Source organism: Nanorana parkeri, unplaced genomic scaffold (genome assembly GCF_000935625.1).
Source record: "Nanorana parkeri isolate BGI_ZX_2015 unplaced genomic scaffold, ASM93562v1 scaffold10, whole genome shotgun sequence".
Taxonomy (NCBI): Eukaryota; Metazoa; Chordata; class Amphibia; order Anura; family Dicroglossidae; genus Nanorana; species Nanorana parkeri.
Window position 1 is genome coordinate 2,255,053 of NW_017306278.1, and position 11,952 is coordinate 2,267,004.

The 11,952-nt window shown below is 49.2% G+C and overlaps 1 protein-coding gene across 3 annotated transcripts in view; it reads right to left on the minus strand.

Moving 5' to 3' along the window:
- Positions 1–9,935, minus strand: part of USP47 (ubiquitin specific peptidase 47) — a 69,064-nt gene extending 59,129 nt beyond the window's left edge. For all 3 annotated transcript variants that reach the window (XM_018555353.1, XM_018555344.1, XM_018555337.1), the window contains exon 1: positions 9,770–9,935. In XM_018555353.1, the coding sequence (XP_018410855.1) occupies positions 9,770–9,922 (153 nt within the window). In that variant the 5' untranslated portion in view covers positions 9,923–9,935. The remainder of the gene's footprint in view (positions 1–9,769) is intronic.
- Positions 9,936–11,952: the final 2,017 nt, after the last annotated feature.

Below are 11,952 nucleotides of genomic sequence, written 5' to 3' on the forward strand. Positions count from 1 at the left end.
CCCTCCGCTCTCATAATTCGACGCTCTACTCTTCTCTCCGACGCTCCGGGTTGTAGGTGGTCCTGCCCATCTGATGTACAATGTAGGTCTATTGGTCCTGCGTTTCATGTCATGGCGTCAGAGAGGGAGCCTGGCAGAGCGAGGAATAAGGTACGTACCCTCAAAGCTTAAAAGGAGAACTATGGGGTCAGGGCTTTTCCCCATAGTTCTCCTTAGGGTAACGGGAGGACACAAACTAGCGTCCTACCGTCACCCAAAGCTCAGTATATAGGGAGCTACAGCTCACGGTATACTGAGACCGCCGCAGCCGGAGCGGATCCCGACATCGATGTCGAGATCCGCCCAGCTGCGTGAGTGACAGCTGGCTCTGCCTATCTAGAGGCAGAGCCAGCTGTACCCGCCCCCTCCCCGTCCGTTCCGCCAGTCAGCGCTGGAGGATCGAAGCGGGGAGGGGGGAATCCAGCCCCTCCCCTGTCACGGCAGAGAGCCGTGACAGGATCGAGAGGTGAGCGAACACCGGTATGTGTTCGCTCACCTCCCGATCTACTGAGCCGACCTGTGACAGTCTCATTGTCACAGGTCGGCTAGAACTATGAGGTGAGTGAAAAGCACTCCCCATCCCCCCCTCATAGTTCTGCTTTAAAAGAAGAACTTTGGGTAAATACCCTTGATGAAGAAAAAACAAAACCATACCCATACAGTGGGGCAACCCCTGTGCTGCAAGGGTTAACTGCTCATTTTGTCTAGGGGGCTCGAAAAAGAGCCGATATACTTACCTGATCCTCGGTCCTGTGGCGGTCAGCACTCGCCTCTCTTCAGCTATGGAAAGTCCCTCGGTATCCTCACTTCTAATACAAGTCAATGGACCTACATAAGCTGTGATGACATCAGAGGTCTTTAGACCGCCGGAGCCCAGGGGGGAGAAGCGGCTGCGGGGACCAGTCTAGCAGCCCGAAGAGAACCGGGATCAAGTAACTAGCTCTGTCTATTCCGGCCCCTAGACCACAACGAGCGCCTGACCCCTCACAGAGCGGGGGAAGCCCCATTGCAAGGGCACTTTAAAAAAAAATTTGCATAGAGTTCTTCTTTAAGAAGCATTTAACCCTTGCAGCGCGGGGAAGCTTTAAACATTAACTGCTGATATGCCAGAAATCTGGGAAGCTCCGAAGTTCCTGTTTGAGCTGACAACATACTTTGAAATCCCTGGCAATGTGGTCAGTGCTGCCTGAGCTCTCCTCTCCCAGACTACACAACCTGACGCCCTTCGTCTCCATGGCATAAAGAGATGTTCTGTAGGAAGAAAAACCACTGGAAGAGGGGACAAGCAGGAGGCACTTAAAGTGGACCTTCAACCCCTTTCACTAAAAATCACGGCTATGCATGCCGATATGAATCATCTTACATTCACTAAACATATTTTTCTTTTAGTTACAATGATTGTATTTCCACTTCCTGGTCCTCTTGGGCATCAGCGATGTCATGTGCCCAAGCGCTGCATCCTGGGAAGGTGACATCAGCAGAGCATTGCTGGGAAATCTCATCTGTAATCTCACCAGATCTCAGGGAAAGGCATTTTCCTTCTCTGAGGTGATGTGCATGGTCACATGTCCTAGTCACATGTGCCGGAGTTCCAGGAAGTAAAGCGAGATATATTCATCTTCTTAAACATGACCAGTGTGAGAAGAATGGGGAAGAGAAATAAGGAATGCAAAGAGTACAAAGCTGGCAATTATCTAGAAGTACGTGTCTGTGGATTGTCATCACTAAACATTTCTGAAGGTGCGTTTGTCGTCATTTCAGAGATCAGGGTGAAGTTCCTTGTTAAAGGGCCACACACACACACAATCATCATCATTGGAGTTTGCAGCTGGATTTCCACTGTTCCATGTGCGTGTGTAGGTGACAACAGGCTCATATAGTTCAACTTTCCCTTTCACACAAATCCGCCTTCCATGGATGTGAACCAATCACATAGGAAATATTGGGGGATCTCTACTTGCAGCAAAACATATAGGCCCTGTACCGGGGGGGGTGGGGCACTCCAGCCATGCTAAAACTACAACCCCCTGTTTGTAGTTTTAGCAGTCATGTCTGTGGCTGAGACTTGTAGTTCCATTGCTGAGGTTGCTTACCCCTGCCCTGAACTATTTCCAAATAGCAAGTAAATTGATCACAGCACAAATCCCTAACTCAGGACTGACCCAGAGGAGGCCAAAAAGAGAAAAACCCTCATCCTGGCCCGGTGTGTTCTGACGGGAAATAAATCCCTTCCTGACCCGCCGGACATAATCGGATAACTCTCCCGAGATCAACATTTTATTCTGCGCTATTCCAGTAGCATCGGACCCGTGGTTGTAACCTCCCCCAACGTTGTAAAATACATTCAATGGTGATGAATATGCCGATTGATCCCACCAGAGACTTCCTCCTGTCCGTTAGTGGTGGCAATGATCTGGCTCTGCAGCATTACCCCTGCCTGTGCGTATGCTCCAGGTCATAGAAAGCCGCGTCTGCAGCTTACGCAGCCTCGCTCTTTCATGATCTGACCGGCCCAGGCACAAGGCAAGACCAGGCCACCCAGTGGGAACTGCAATGACAGGAGGAGCCCACTGTCAATCAAACGCTCTTACCCACATCACAGCAGCACCTACTTAATTTTGCCTAGGCTGAGATGATGTCATCAGTCAGCATTTCCTAATTCTCCCCTCCCCCCAGTGATCTATCTGCTGCAGGCAACAGGAATCATTTCCTCAGTCTGCCCTCTCCCAGTGATCAGTCTGCTGTAGCCAACAGGAAGCATTTCCTGAGTCTGCCCTCTCCCAGTGATCAGTCTGCTGTAGCCAACAGGAAGCATTTCCTCAGTCTCCCCTCTCCCAGTGATCAGTCTGCTGCAGGCACGAGGGAGCACAGTCTCAGTCTCTCAGTGATGAGGTACCGTGGCAGACATTTCAGCAAACATACTACATCCACCTTCAGAAGGACATCACCCTACCTGGCCATACTGAAATTCTAAATCCCTAATAACTGCCCCTTTTGGAAGATAAAACAAACAAAAAACAGTTTTGAGTCCATGGGGTCCAGCGCTGCCCTCCTCCCGCATAACCATCTTGAAGTGATATCCTGCACATGCTGCGGATCTCTGTCAGGACCCATAGACCAGTCAGAGACCTGCGACGTGTCTGTGGAACGGCGATATACTACGCATGTGCAGAACTCAGGTCCCAGGTAGAGACCAGCCGCATGTCTGCTCATGCGTGGGGTCTCGCTGACTGCCTCCGGCCTAGACATCCCTGGAAGCATAAGAGGGGGGTGTTCTATTGATGGAGGAAGGTTCACTTTAGGATCTGTTTTGTGCATGACTCATAACTCATCATCACACGATTGGACTCACAATGACCCCGACAGTTCCGAAAATTCAGCAGCAACACACAGCGGCCATTAAATGTTAAAGATCTGCAGCAACTACAGAACACCCCCCACACCGAGAGGCCAAGATCAGCACATGGATATCTGCCGTCTTCACAATTAAAGAAAAACTCCAGGTTTGGGGTTATCGCCACTGCAAGAGTTAATAATCATCTTCCCGGAGTTCTGCTTTAAGATTTACAATTTCTGTTAGGCTTATACTGCTGTCTATGCCCCACTGGAGAGATCTTCTCTCATTTCCTGTCCCTGTGCCACCCATACAAGAAATGGAGGGTTGAAGAGGTTCTCCCTCACTTCCTGTCCCTGTGCCACCCATATAAGAAATGGAGGGTTGAAGAGGTTCTCCCTCACTTCCTGTCCCTGTGCCACCCATATAAGAAATGGGGGGCTGAGGAGGTTCTCTCTCACTTCCTGTCCCTGTGCCACACATATAAGAAATGGTGGGCTGAGGAGGTTCTCTCTCACTTCCTGTCCCTGTGCCACCCATATAAGAAATGGAGGGTTGAAGAGGTTCTCCCTCACTTCCTGTCCCTGTGCCACCCATATAAGAAATGGGGGGCTGAGGAGGTTCTCTCTCACTTCCTGTCCCTGTGCCACTCGTATAACAAATGGAGGGTTGAGGAGGTTCTCCCTCACTTCCTGTCCCTGTGCCACCCATATAAGAAATGGGGGGTTGAGGAGGTTCTCCCTCACTTCCTGTCCCTGTGCCACCCATATAAGAAATGGGGGGTTGAGGAGGTTCTCCCTTACTTCCTGTCCCTGTGCCATGAAATGGAGGGTTGAAGAGGTTCTCCCTCACTTCCTGTCCCTGTGCAACCCATATATGAAATGGAGGGCTGCGGTTCTCCTTCACTTCCTGTGCCACCCATATAAGAAATGGGGGGTTGAGGAGGTTCTCCCTCACTTCCTGTCTCTGTGAAAACAAGTAATGAGAGGTGCAGTTGTCACAGGGACAGGAAGTCACAGCCAGCAAAGAAATCATGTCCCCATTGGAAAGCTCTCATCAGTTCCCGTCTAGGGATACACAGCAATAAAAACCTGACGGACGCCCTAACCCTTCCCCCACTCCGTCCAAAATGAAAGAAAATGTTTTAACTGGAATTGTACTTTAAAAAAAAAAAACAAGTCAGCAGTGACTACCCTCATGCCAGGCTCACTTTAAATAGGGCGGGTGCGGGCAGACTCCCAGAGAAGCTGCGGGCATTTCTAATGCATACAAATAAAAAAGACGTCATCCCGCTGAGAGAGACGTACAGAACCACAATAAGATGTCACAGACTGAGGAGGCGCACTGAACCTGGCAGGCAGGAAATGGTTAAACGCCTCGAAGAAAGCGATCACTGCGTCACCGTTCCAGGAAGGGCAGAGTGGGCGGAGCCACAGACTGACAACAAACAAAAGTGACGCTGTGATCTGTTCCGTGTTGCCGAATAAAGGGAATCAGACACTGAGTGTTGTCAGGGCCAGAGTATTGATCACACACAAATACATCAAATCATAATCTGATATCAATTATAAACCATCCGATCTATAAAATATTTACAGCTGAACTCCGGCCTTCCCATCAGGTCCTAGGGAACCCCTGATTATAAGAAAGCCCCCCCATACATTGGTGGTCAATGGCAAGAGCACCCCCCCCCCTCTTACACTGGTGTCAAAACTTATTCGGGTGGTCAATGGCAAGAACGCCCTACCTTACACTGGTGGTCAATGGCAAAAACCCTTACAGTGGTAATTGGTGGGAAGAACGACCCTTACGCTGGTGGTCAATGATGGCCACCGGCAAGCTTGCCCCCTTACACTGGTGGTCAATGATGGCCACTGGGGCAAGCTTGCCCCCTTACACTGGTGGTCAATGAGGGCCACTGGGGCAAGCTTGCCCCCTTACACTGGTGGTCAATGGCAAAATTCTGAAATGTCCGCAGCATAATGCCATACGGGACCCCAACGGGAGTGGGGGTGCTGTTTGTGTACTTAACAATCCAGGTTCAGGGGGTCCCGGGGTGCTCCACCAGAAACACAAAAGGCACCAGCAAGCCCCCCGCAGTATCTCCAGGCTACCAACAGACCCAGCACACCACTCGCCAGACTCAGGGCCAATCCTCCACATCCTTTCCTAGAAATGCTGATTCTATAAATAGTAAATGATTTTCTCTGCCAAAAATAAATCGTACATTTAAAAAAAACAGGAGATGGTGTCGGGTGGAATAAAGCCGAGGGCCCCGAGATACACCCACGTGCTGTACACAATCATCAGTGACCCTGTGCTCCGTCTATGCAGGAAAAACAACGGGCTCAGAATATTGCTGACCCCAGCAGCAGCTCACCCTTACCTCTCCTCTACTGCCTTCGGGGGTGAAGAGGACCCCTAAAAATGCTTATTGAGGGGTCCTTACCATTACAGGGGCCCCGTGTCCTCATACGGCCCGCTAGCATCATTGTCAATGAGAACATCTGTATTGTAAAGGTTGATCTACCATTGCTGGGGCCCCTAAGCATTATGATTGCCTGAGGACCCACTTTTAGACCCTGTAGAGGTTTCTGTATCATTACAAGGGCCCCTATCCCCCTAATGATTATCGTAGGGATCCCTTATCATTAGGGTGTTATTACAGAGGTCATCACAGGGGCCCCTTGACATCATTATCAGTATTATTATTGTTCAGGGGCCCTTACTGTTGACAATGTAAGACCCTGATATCCTTTTGGGGCCCCCGTGTCATTACTGAGAGTGAGAACATCGGTCATCGTATAAGTTACTGTATTATCACTGGGGCCCCTAACCATTAGATTAACCTGGGAACTCATTCTGTTTATAGTTGTTAAGGGGCCCCTACTGTTAGTAAGAATACCTGTCATTGAAGGGGTCGCTGTATCATTACAGGGTCCCCTAAACTTCGTTATCATAAGGGTTCCCTTATCATTAGGTGGTCATCACAGGGGCCCCTTGTCATCATTGTCAGTGAGAACATATGTCATTGTAAAAGTTGACCTATCTTTACTAGGGGCCCCTAACCTTTATGGTTATCCTGGGAACCCCTTTATGTTTTACTGTCAAGGGGCCCCTACTGTTAAAAGCCTAGGGGCCTTATAGGACCCTCTACCCTCATTGTGAGAACATCTGCCATTTCAGGGGATGCTGCGTCATTACAGGGGCCCCGAACTAAATATCATAGGGTTTTCGTATCATTACAGTGGTCATCACAGGGGCCCCTAGTGAGAACATCTATCACCTTAGAGGTCACTGTATCATCACTGGGGCCCTTAACCATTATATCATCCTGGGAGCCTGGATGCGATGGCGCCGGATGCCAAAGCAGCCAAATGCCCATGCACCGGCGTCACATGGGAGGAAAGGGAGTAGGTCACATGACCCCCAATACCTGGAAGTGTCGGGTATCTCTCTCTGCTCCTGAAGACAAGCAGAGCAGCCGGGGGCCAGACAGGAAGCGAGTATAAGCCGCTGCAATAGACCGGACGCTTCGACCAGCGAGTGTAAAGTACAAGTTCATCTTATAATGGATCGAAAACTAAAACGTTTGTTTCATTTTGGAAGTCGTTCCGAAGCGCCGGAACGTCTGTCTGGGAAACGCAAAAAAAATATGGCCGCTTACACAACATGCCGGTGTCCGAGGAGAGCGAGGGCAGGCAGGATGGAGCCCACCCAACCCCCCCAATCACAAAGGCGGCTCTACCTGCCAGAGGATTGGGATTTCTGTCCATCCACCCCCGAGATCTCTTCCAGCTCTGCCACACAGCACGGCCCTCTCTAGCAGGGCAGAGAACCTGATTTGTCTCTGCTGCAGTTGAGGAGCACTAAATGCCAATAAAGAGAAAGCGCAGAAGGAATGGCCGCACTCTCTTTATGTGCTTTCCCTCTGTTGACATTTGGTGTGGTGTTTTATGTTGGCTGGGACGAGCACATTGAAACATTCTCTTCATTCTCTGACAGGTCTCGTCCTCCTCCCCCAGCCTGTGACTGGACAGCAAAAGGAGAAGCAGCAGACTGATGAGCTCATCTCTAGGTGGACTCTGCTTTCGGTCAGCAAATTAACTGATTGGCTCCTTATGCTGCTCCTCTTCCAGTATGAGCTCTGCTGCACAGGGACTGCAAGGGGTCGATACTGGTTAACATTCGGGCATTTACAGAGCTGCAATAATGGGGTTCGTTACATCTGCATGGAGAGCTCAGCTTTAAAGCAAATTGGAAAAATAAAAACAATAATCACCCCATCAAGTGAACGATCATTTTAAACAATTAAATCTGTAATCAACTTGGCATTACATGTATGACCAACATGAGCAACCATGACGACCCATGAGGAACCACAAGGAACCACGAAGAACTATTAACACCCACGTAGAACCACCACAGACCCACGACCGACCCGTCAGGATCAGAACCACCGGGACCCACGGCCGACCCGCGAGGAACCACCGGGACCCACGGCCGACCCGCGAGGAACCACCGGGACCCACGGCCGACCCGCGAGGAACCACGAGGAAATTCTCTGATCGGTTTACAGACAAATGTAAGAACAAATGATAGTTACATTCTACAAACTGAAACAAACTCAATCGGCAAATTTCAGATTTTTGCAGCCTATCTGGAAAGTCCTGGGTGGCCCCGATCCCAGCATCAGTGGGGCCCTTTGTTGTCAGTAGTACACACAACCCTGAAAGTCAGTGAAATCACTACAGGGGCCCTTCATCAATCACTCACAACCAGGAGCAAAGAGATTACATTTAGCTCAATGGCTGGTATTAACTGAAAAGCTGTGGAAGTGGCCCTGTCACCGATAAGGGGCCCCTACTCCAATGACAGCAGCACTTCCTGAAATGTGCTGTACAAACTATGAGGGGGGCATCAGTATCCACCCTAGGGGCCCTTCCTTATGATCTGGAAATATGGCTTCCCTGGACACCTGCAGGAAAGATCATAAAAGGACCCGATGATGAATAACAGGTGACAATGATAAAAGCCCCATGACATCATGGGGCCACTGGGATGTCATAAAAGCCCCATGTCATGGGGCCCCTGGTATGTGATAAGGGACACTAGGGATAATGGGCCTCACTGACAATGATGACAAGGGCCCCTTAGATGACCACTTTATTAACACCCCAATAATAAGGGGCCCCTACAATAATTATAAATAGAGAGCTATTCTCACTGACAATGAAAAGGAAACAGGGCTCCTATAATGCCAACAGTTAGATCCCCTCCAGTACAAACCGAGAGGTTAGGGGCCCCAGTGATAGTACCGCCTGGATAAAGCATAATAAGTGGTCCCTGGGATAAACATAGAGGTTAGGGGCCCCAGCGATAACGAGGGTCCTCTATGATAATTGTCCTCACTAACAATGTTGACAAGGGGCCCCTGAGATAACCACCTAACACCCTAATGATTAGGGACCCCTAAGATAATCATAAAGGAGAACCCCAGGAGAACCATTATTGCCAAGGGCCCCAATGACGATACAACAACTTGTATGATGACAGATGCTCCCACTGACAATGATGGACATGGGAACCCTTTAATGTCAACAGTAAGGGCCCCTTAACAACCTAATGGAGAATCATTATGTTTAGGGGCCCCACTAATGATAGATCAATATTTACAATGTTCTCATTCTAACAATGAGGACATGGGGCCCCTGTAATGTTAAGGGCCCCTGAATAAGAAGCTTTATAAAGGGTTCTTAGGATGATCACAGTGGTGAGGGGTGTCAGCGATAATAAAGAGACTTCTATGTCTATAGGGGTCCTCACAGACGATAAAGAACCCAATGATGCATAAGGGCCCCTAAAAATTAAATATGCCCACAATAAAGGGGTCCTAAGTTAACAATGGTTGGGGTCCCGGTCATTACAGCAGAGGGATTGCTGCCATGAGGATAACAGGGGGTCGCCACTAATAAACAATAATAAAGGGCCCTGTGACAACAAGGGGCCCCTATAATAATAATAACAGCAAGAGGCTTCAGATGATATAACCATCCCTATGATGACAAGGGGCTCCTATGGTCACTATGGTTAAGATGATGATAAGTTAGGCCCTCACTGACAATGGTGATAATGGGCCCTATGATAACAGGGGCCACTGTGATGTTAACAATGCTGAGGGTCCCAACAGTAGCGATAATCACCCCTATGACATCCAGGGGCCCCAGGGAGGACAGTGACAATGAGGGCCCCCCACAGTGGGGGTGATAACAGGAGTTCTCACTGACAACGATGATGATGATCAGGGCCCCGGTGACGGTGATCAGGGCCCTCATAGAGCTGTCAGGCCCGGGTCCCCAGCTGATCCGAGGCCACCGGGCGGTCAGAGCTCCTCACCTCTCGGGGGACGGGCTGACCGTCCTCTCCGGGAACCATTCTACGGTCGGCGGGTGGCGTCAAACGGGGAACATGCTGAGCGAAGACCCTGCCAGCAGCAGACGCAATCAATGGAGAAATGGCCGCCGTAAGACTCGCGAGAGCACAACCCATGTCATTTCCCGGCCCGTGAGCTCCCGTCGCCATGGCGACGCCAAGCTGGGAGTACCAAGATGGCGGCGTGTTGCTTGCTTAGAACCCTATAGGCGGCCATGTTGTTACACCCACACTGGCACAGTGTGAGAGAGAGACAGGGACCCCTGCTGCTGGGGCCATGTGACATCCTGTATAATAATAATAATACAAAATTTAGTGACTGCATCACCTTAAAGGGACCCTGTCACCAGATCATTCATTTCAACAACAATCTTCTGACATGATTTTAAGTGCACTTAGAGTGTTTCTATGCCCAAAACTTTTTGTTAGTTTTGGATAGCATCCAGAAGGATTAGAGCTCCTGCCAGGGGCTCTGCTGGAGAGATTTTGTCACTTCCTGTCTGGTAAAAAATAAATAAATAATTAATAATCTAGAGGACAGGATGTGAGAGGAAATCTCTCTAACAGCAGCACAGGCAAATGTAATTCTTTTAAAAGTTAAGTAGGGGAATACTTGAACATCTGTCAGTTTTTGTTTTTGGTTTCCATGTTCCAGATTTTCCCTCACTTCCTGTCTGGTAAACGTTTGTCCCTAAATCAGCAAATGAGAGTAAGTTTCTCTAACGCAGCCACAGATAGCATTAGAAACCTGACGGGGGATCAAACCTTTTCCCCCATTGTATTTAAAACCAGAAAATATATATATGTTTTGGGTATAGAAACACCTTTTTATGCATGTTATTTATGTGTAAAAGCCTTCTTTGTGTAGACATCCAAAATCCCTTGGACTTCTGCGGGGGGCCGCCATTTTGAATGTGACATCAGTGCGGAGTGACATGATTTCACTCTCCTCATCCTGCACTCCTCTCCCCCTGAGTGTGTGCAGCAGCAATGGCCTGCGCCAACCTACACCATAGCAACGTACAATCATTGCACCAACAGAGCTCTGCAAGGCACCCACAGCCCGACGCGCTGCAGGAGAGCAGATTGCCTCCCAGTGCCTCATGCTGTGACCGTGTGCGGCACACTAACTACATCCTAGGTCCCATCAAAGTGCCCACCAGTGGCCCAACACACTGCAAGACCGAGAGGGAGACTGGAAAGAGGAACAAGAGTCTTCTCGGAGGCCTAGTCTGGTGGTAGATGACTGTGTGCTATGTTATATTTGTGGAAAGGTGTTTGTAAAAAAAAAACACAATCTGCCCCATGATAGGTTTAGAATCTCTGTCTGGTGGTCACTGCTATCTGGGGCTCTATTTCCTCTCACTTCCTGTCCTGCTGTCAATGCTTTTACCAGACAGGAAGTGAGAGAAAATCCTCAACAAAGACATAGCAATTAAAATCTGACAAGGGTTCTGGCCTTCCTCTAATCTACTAAAAATAAAGCTTTTTTCGTCTATGTCTGTGCTGCTATTAGAGAGTTACCCTCACTTCCTGTCTGGTAAAACGATATCAGCGGGACAGGAAGTGAGGGAAATTCTCTAATGGAGTCACGGATAATAAAAAGAGAGGGCAAATTTCCCTGGTGAAGACACAAAAGCATAACAAACCAGACAGGGGTTCTAATCTTTCTTCACTCTATCCAAAACAAAACAAAATGTTTTTTGACTGGACATGCACTTTAATAACGGTGGCAACATGGACTATTTTTACCAGACCAACCACGCCATTAAAATTCTAGCCAGGTGTCAGCCCTGCCACCGACATTGGTGGAATAGCGGCGAGCCGTTCTATAGCCAGCACCCTCGGAGCGTTTATCTGAGCGGGAGGCCGTCTGGCCTCGCCATTCGGTATTGCTGCAGATGTCACTACCTCTGACACTTGAAACTAAAGATGGCCACAGATATGAATACCCTTACTCCATTGGACAGAATGTCTGTAGGTGTCACCTGACCGCGACATACATGTCCCGGCTAAACCTTTGTGCGCGGACAGTTGATTGGCCGTGTTAGTTTTACCTAACTTACCACTAATGTTATCCGCTATGGTAGGGGGGCACCCGCTATGTCTGCAGACCCCCCCCCCCCCCCCTCTCCCCCTATAAAAAA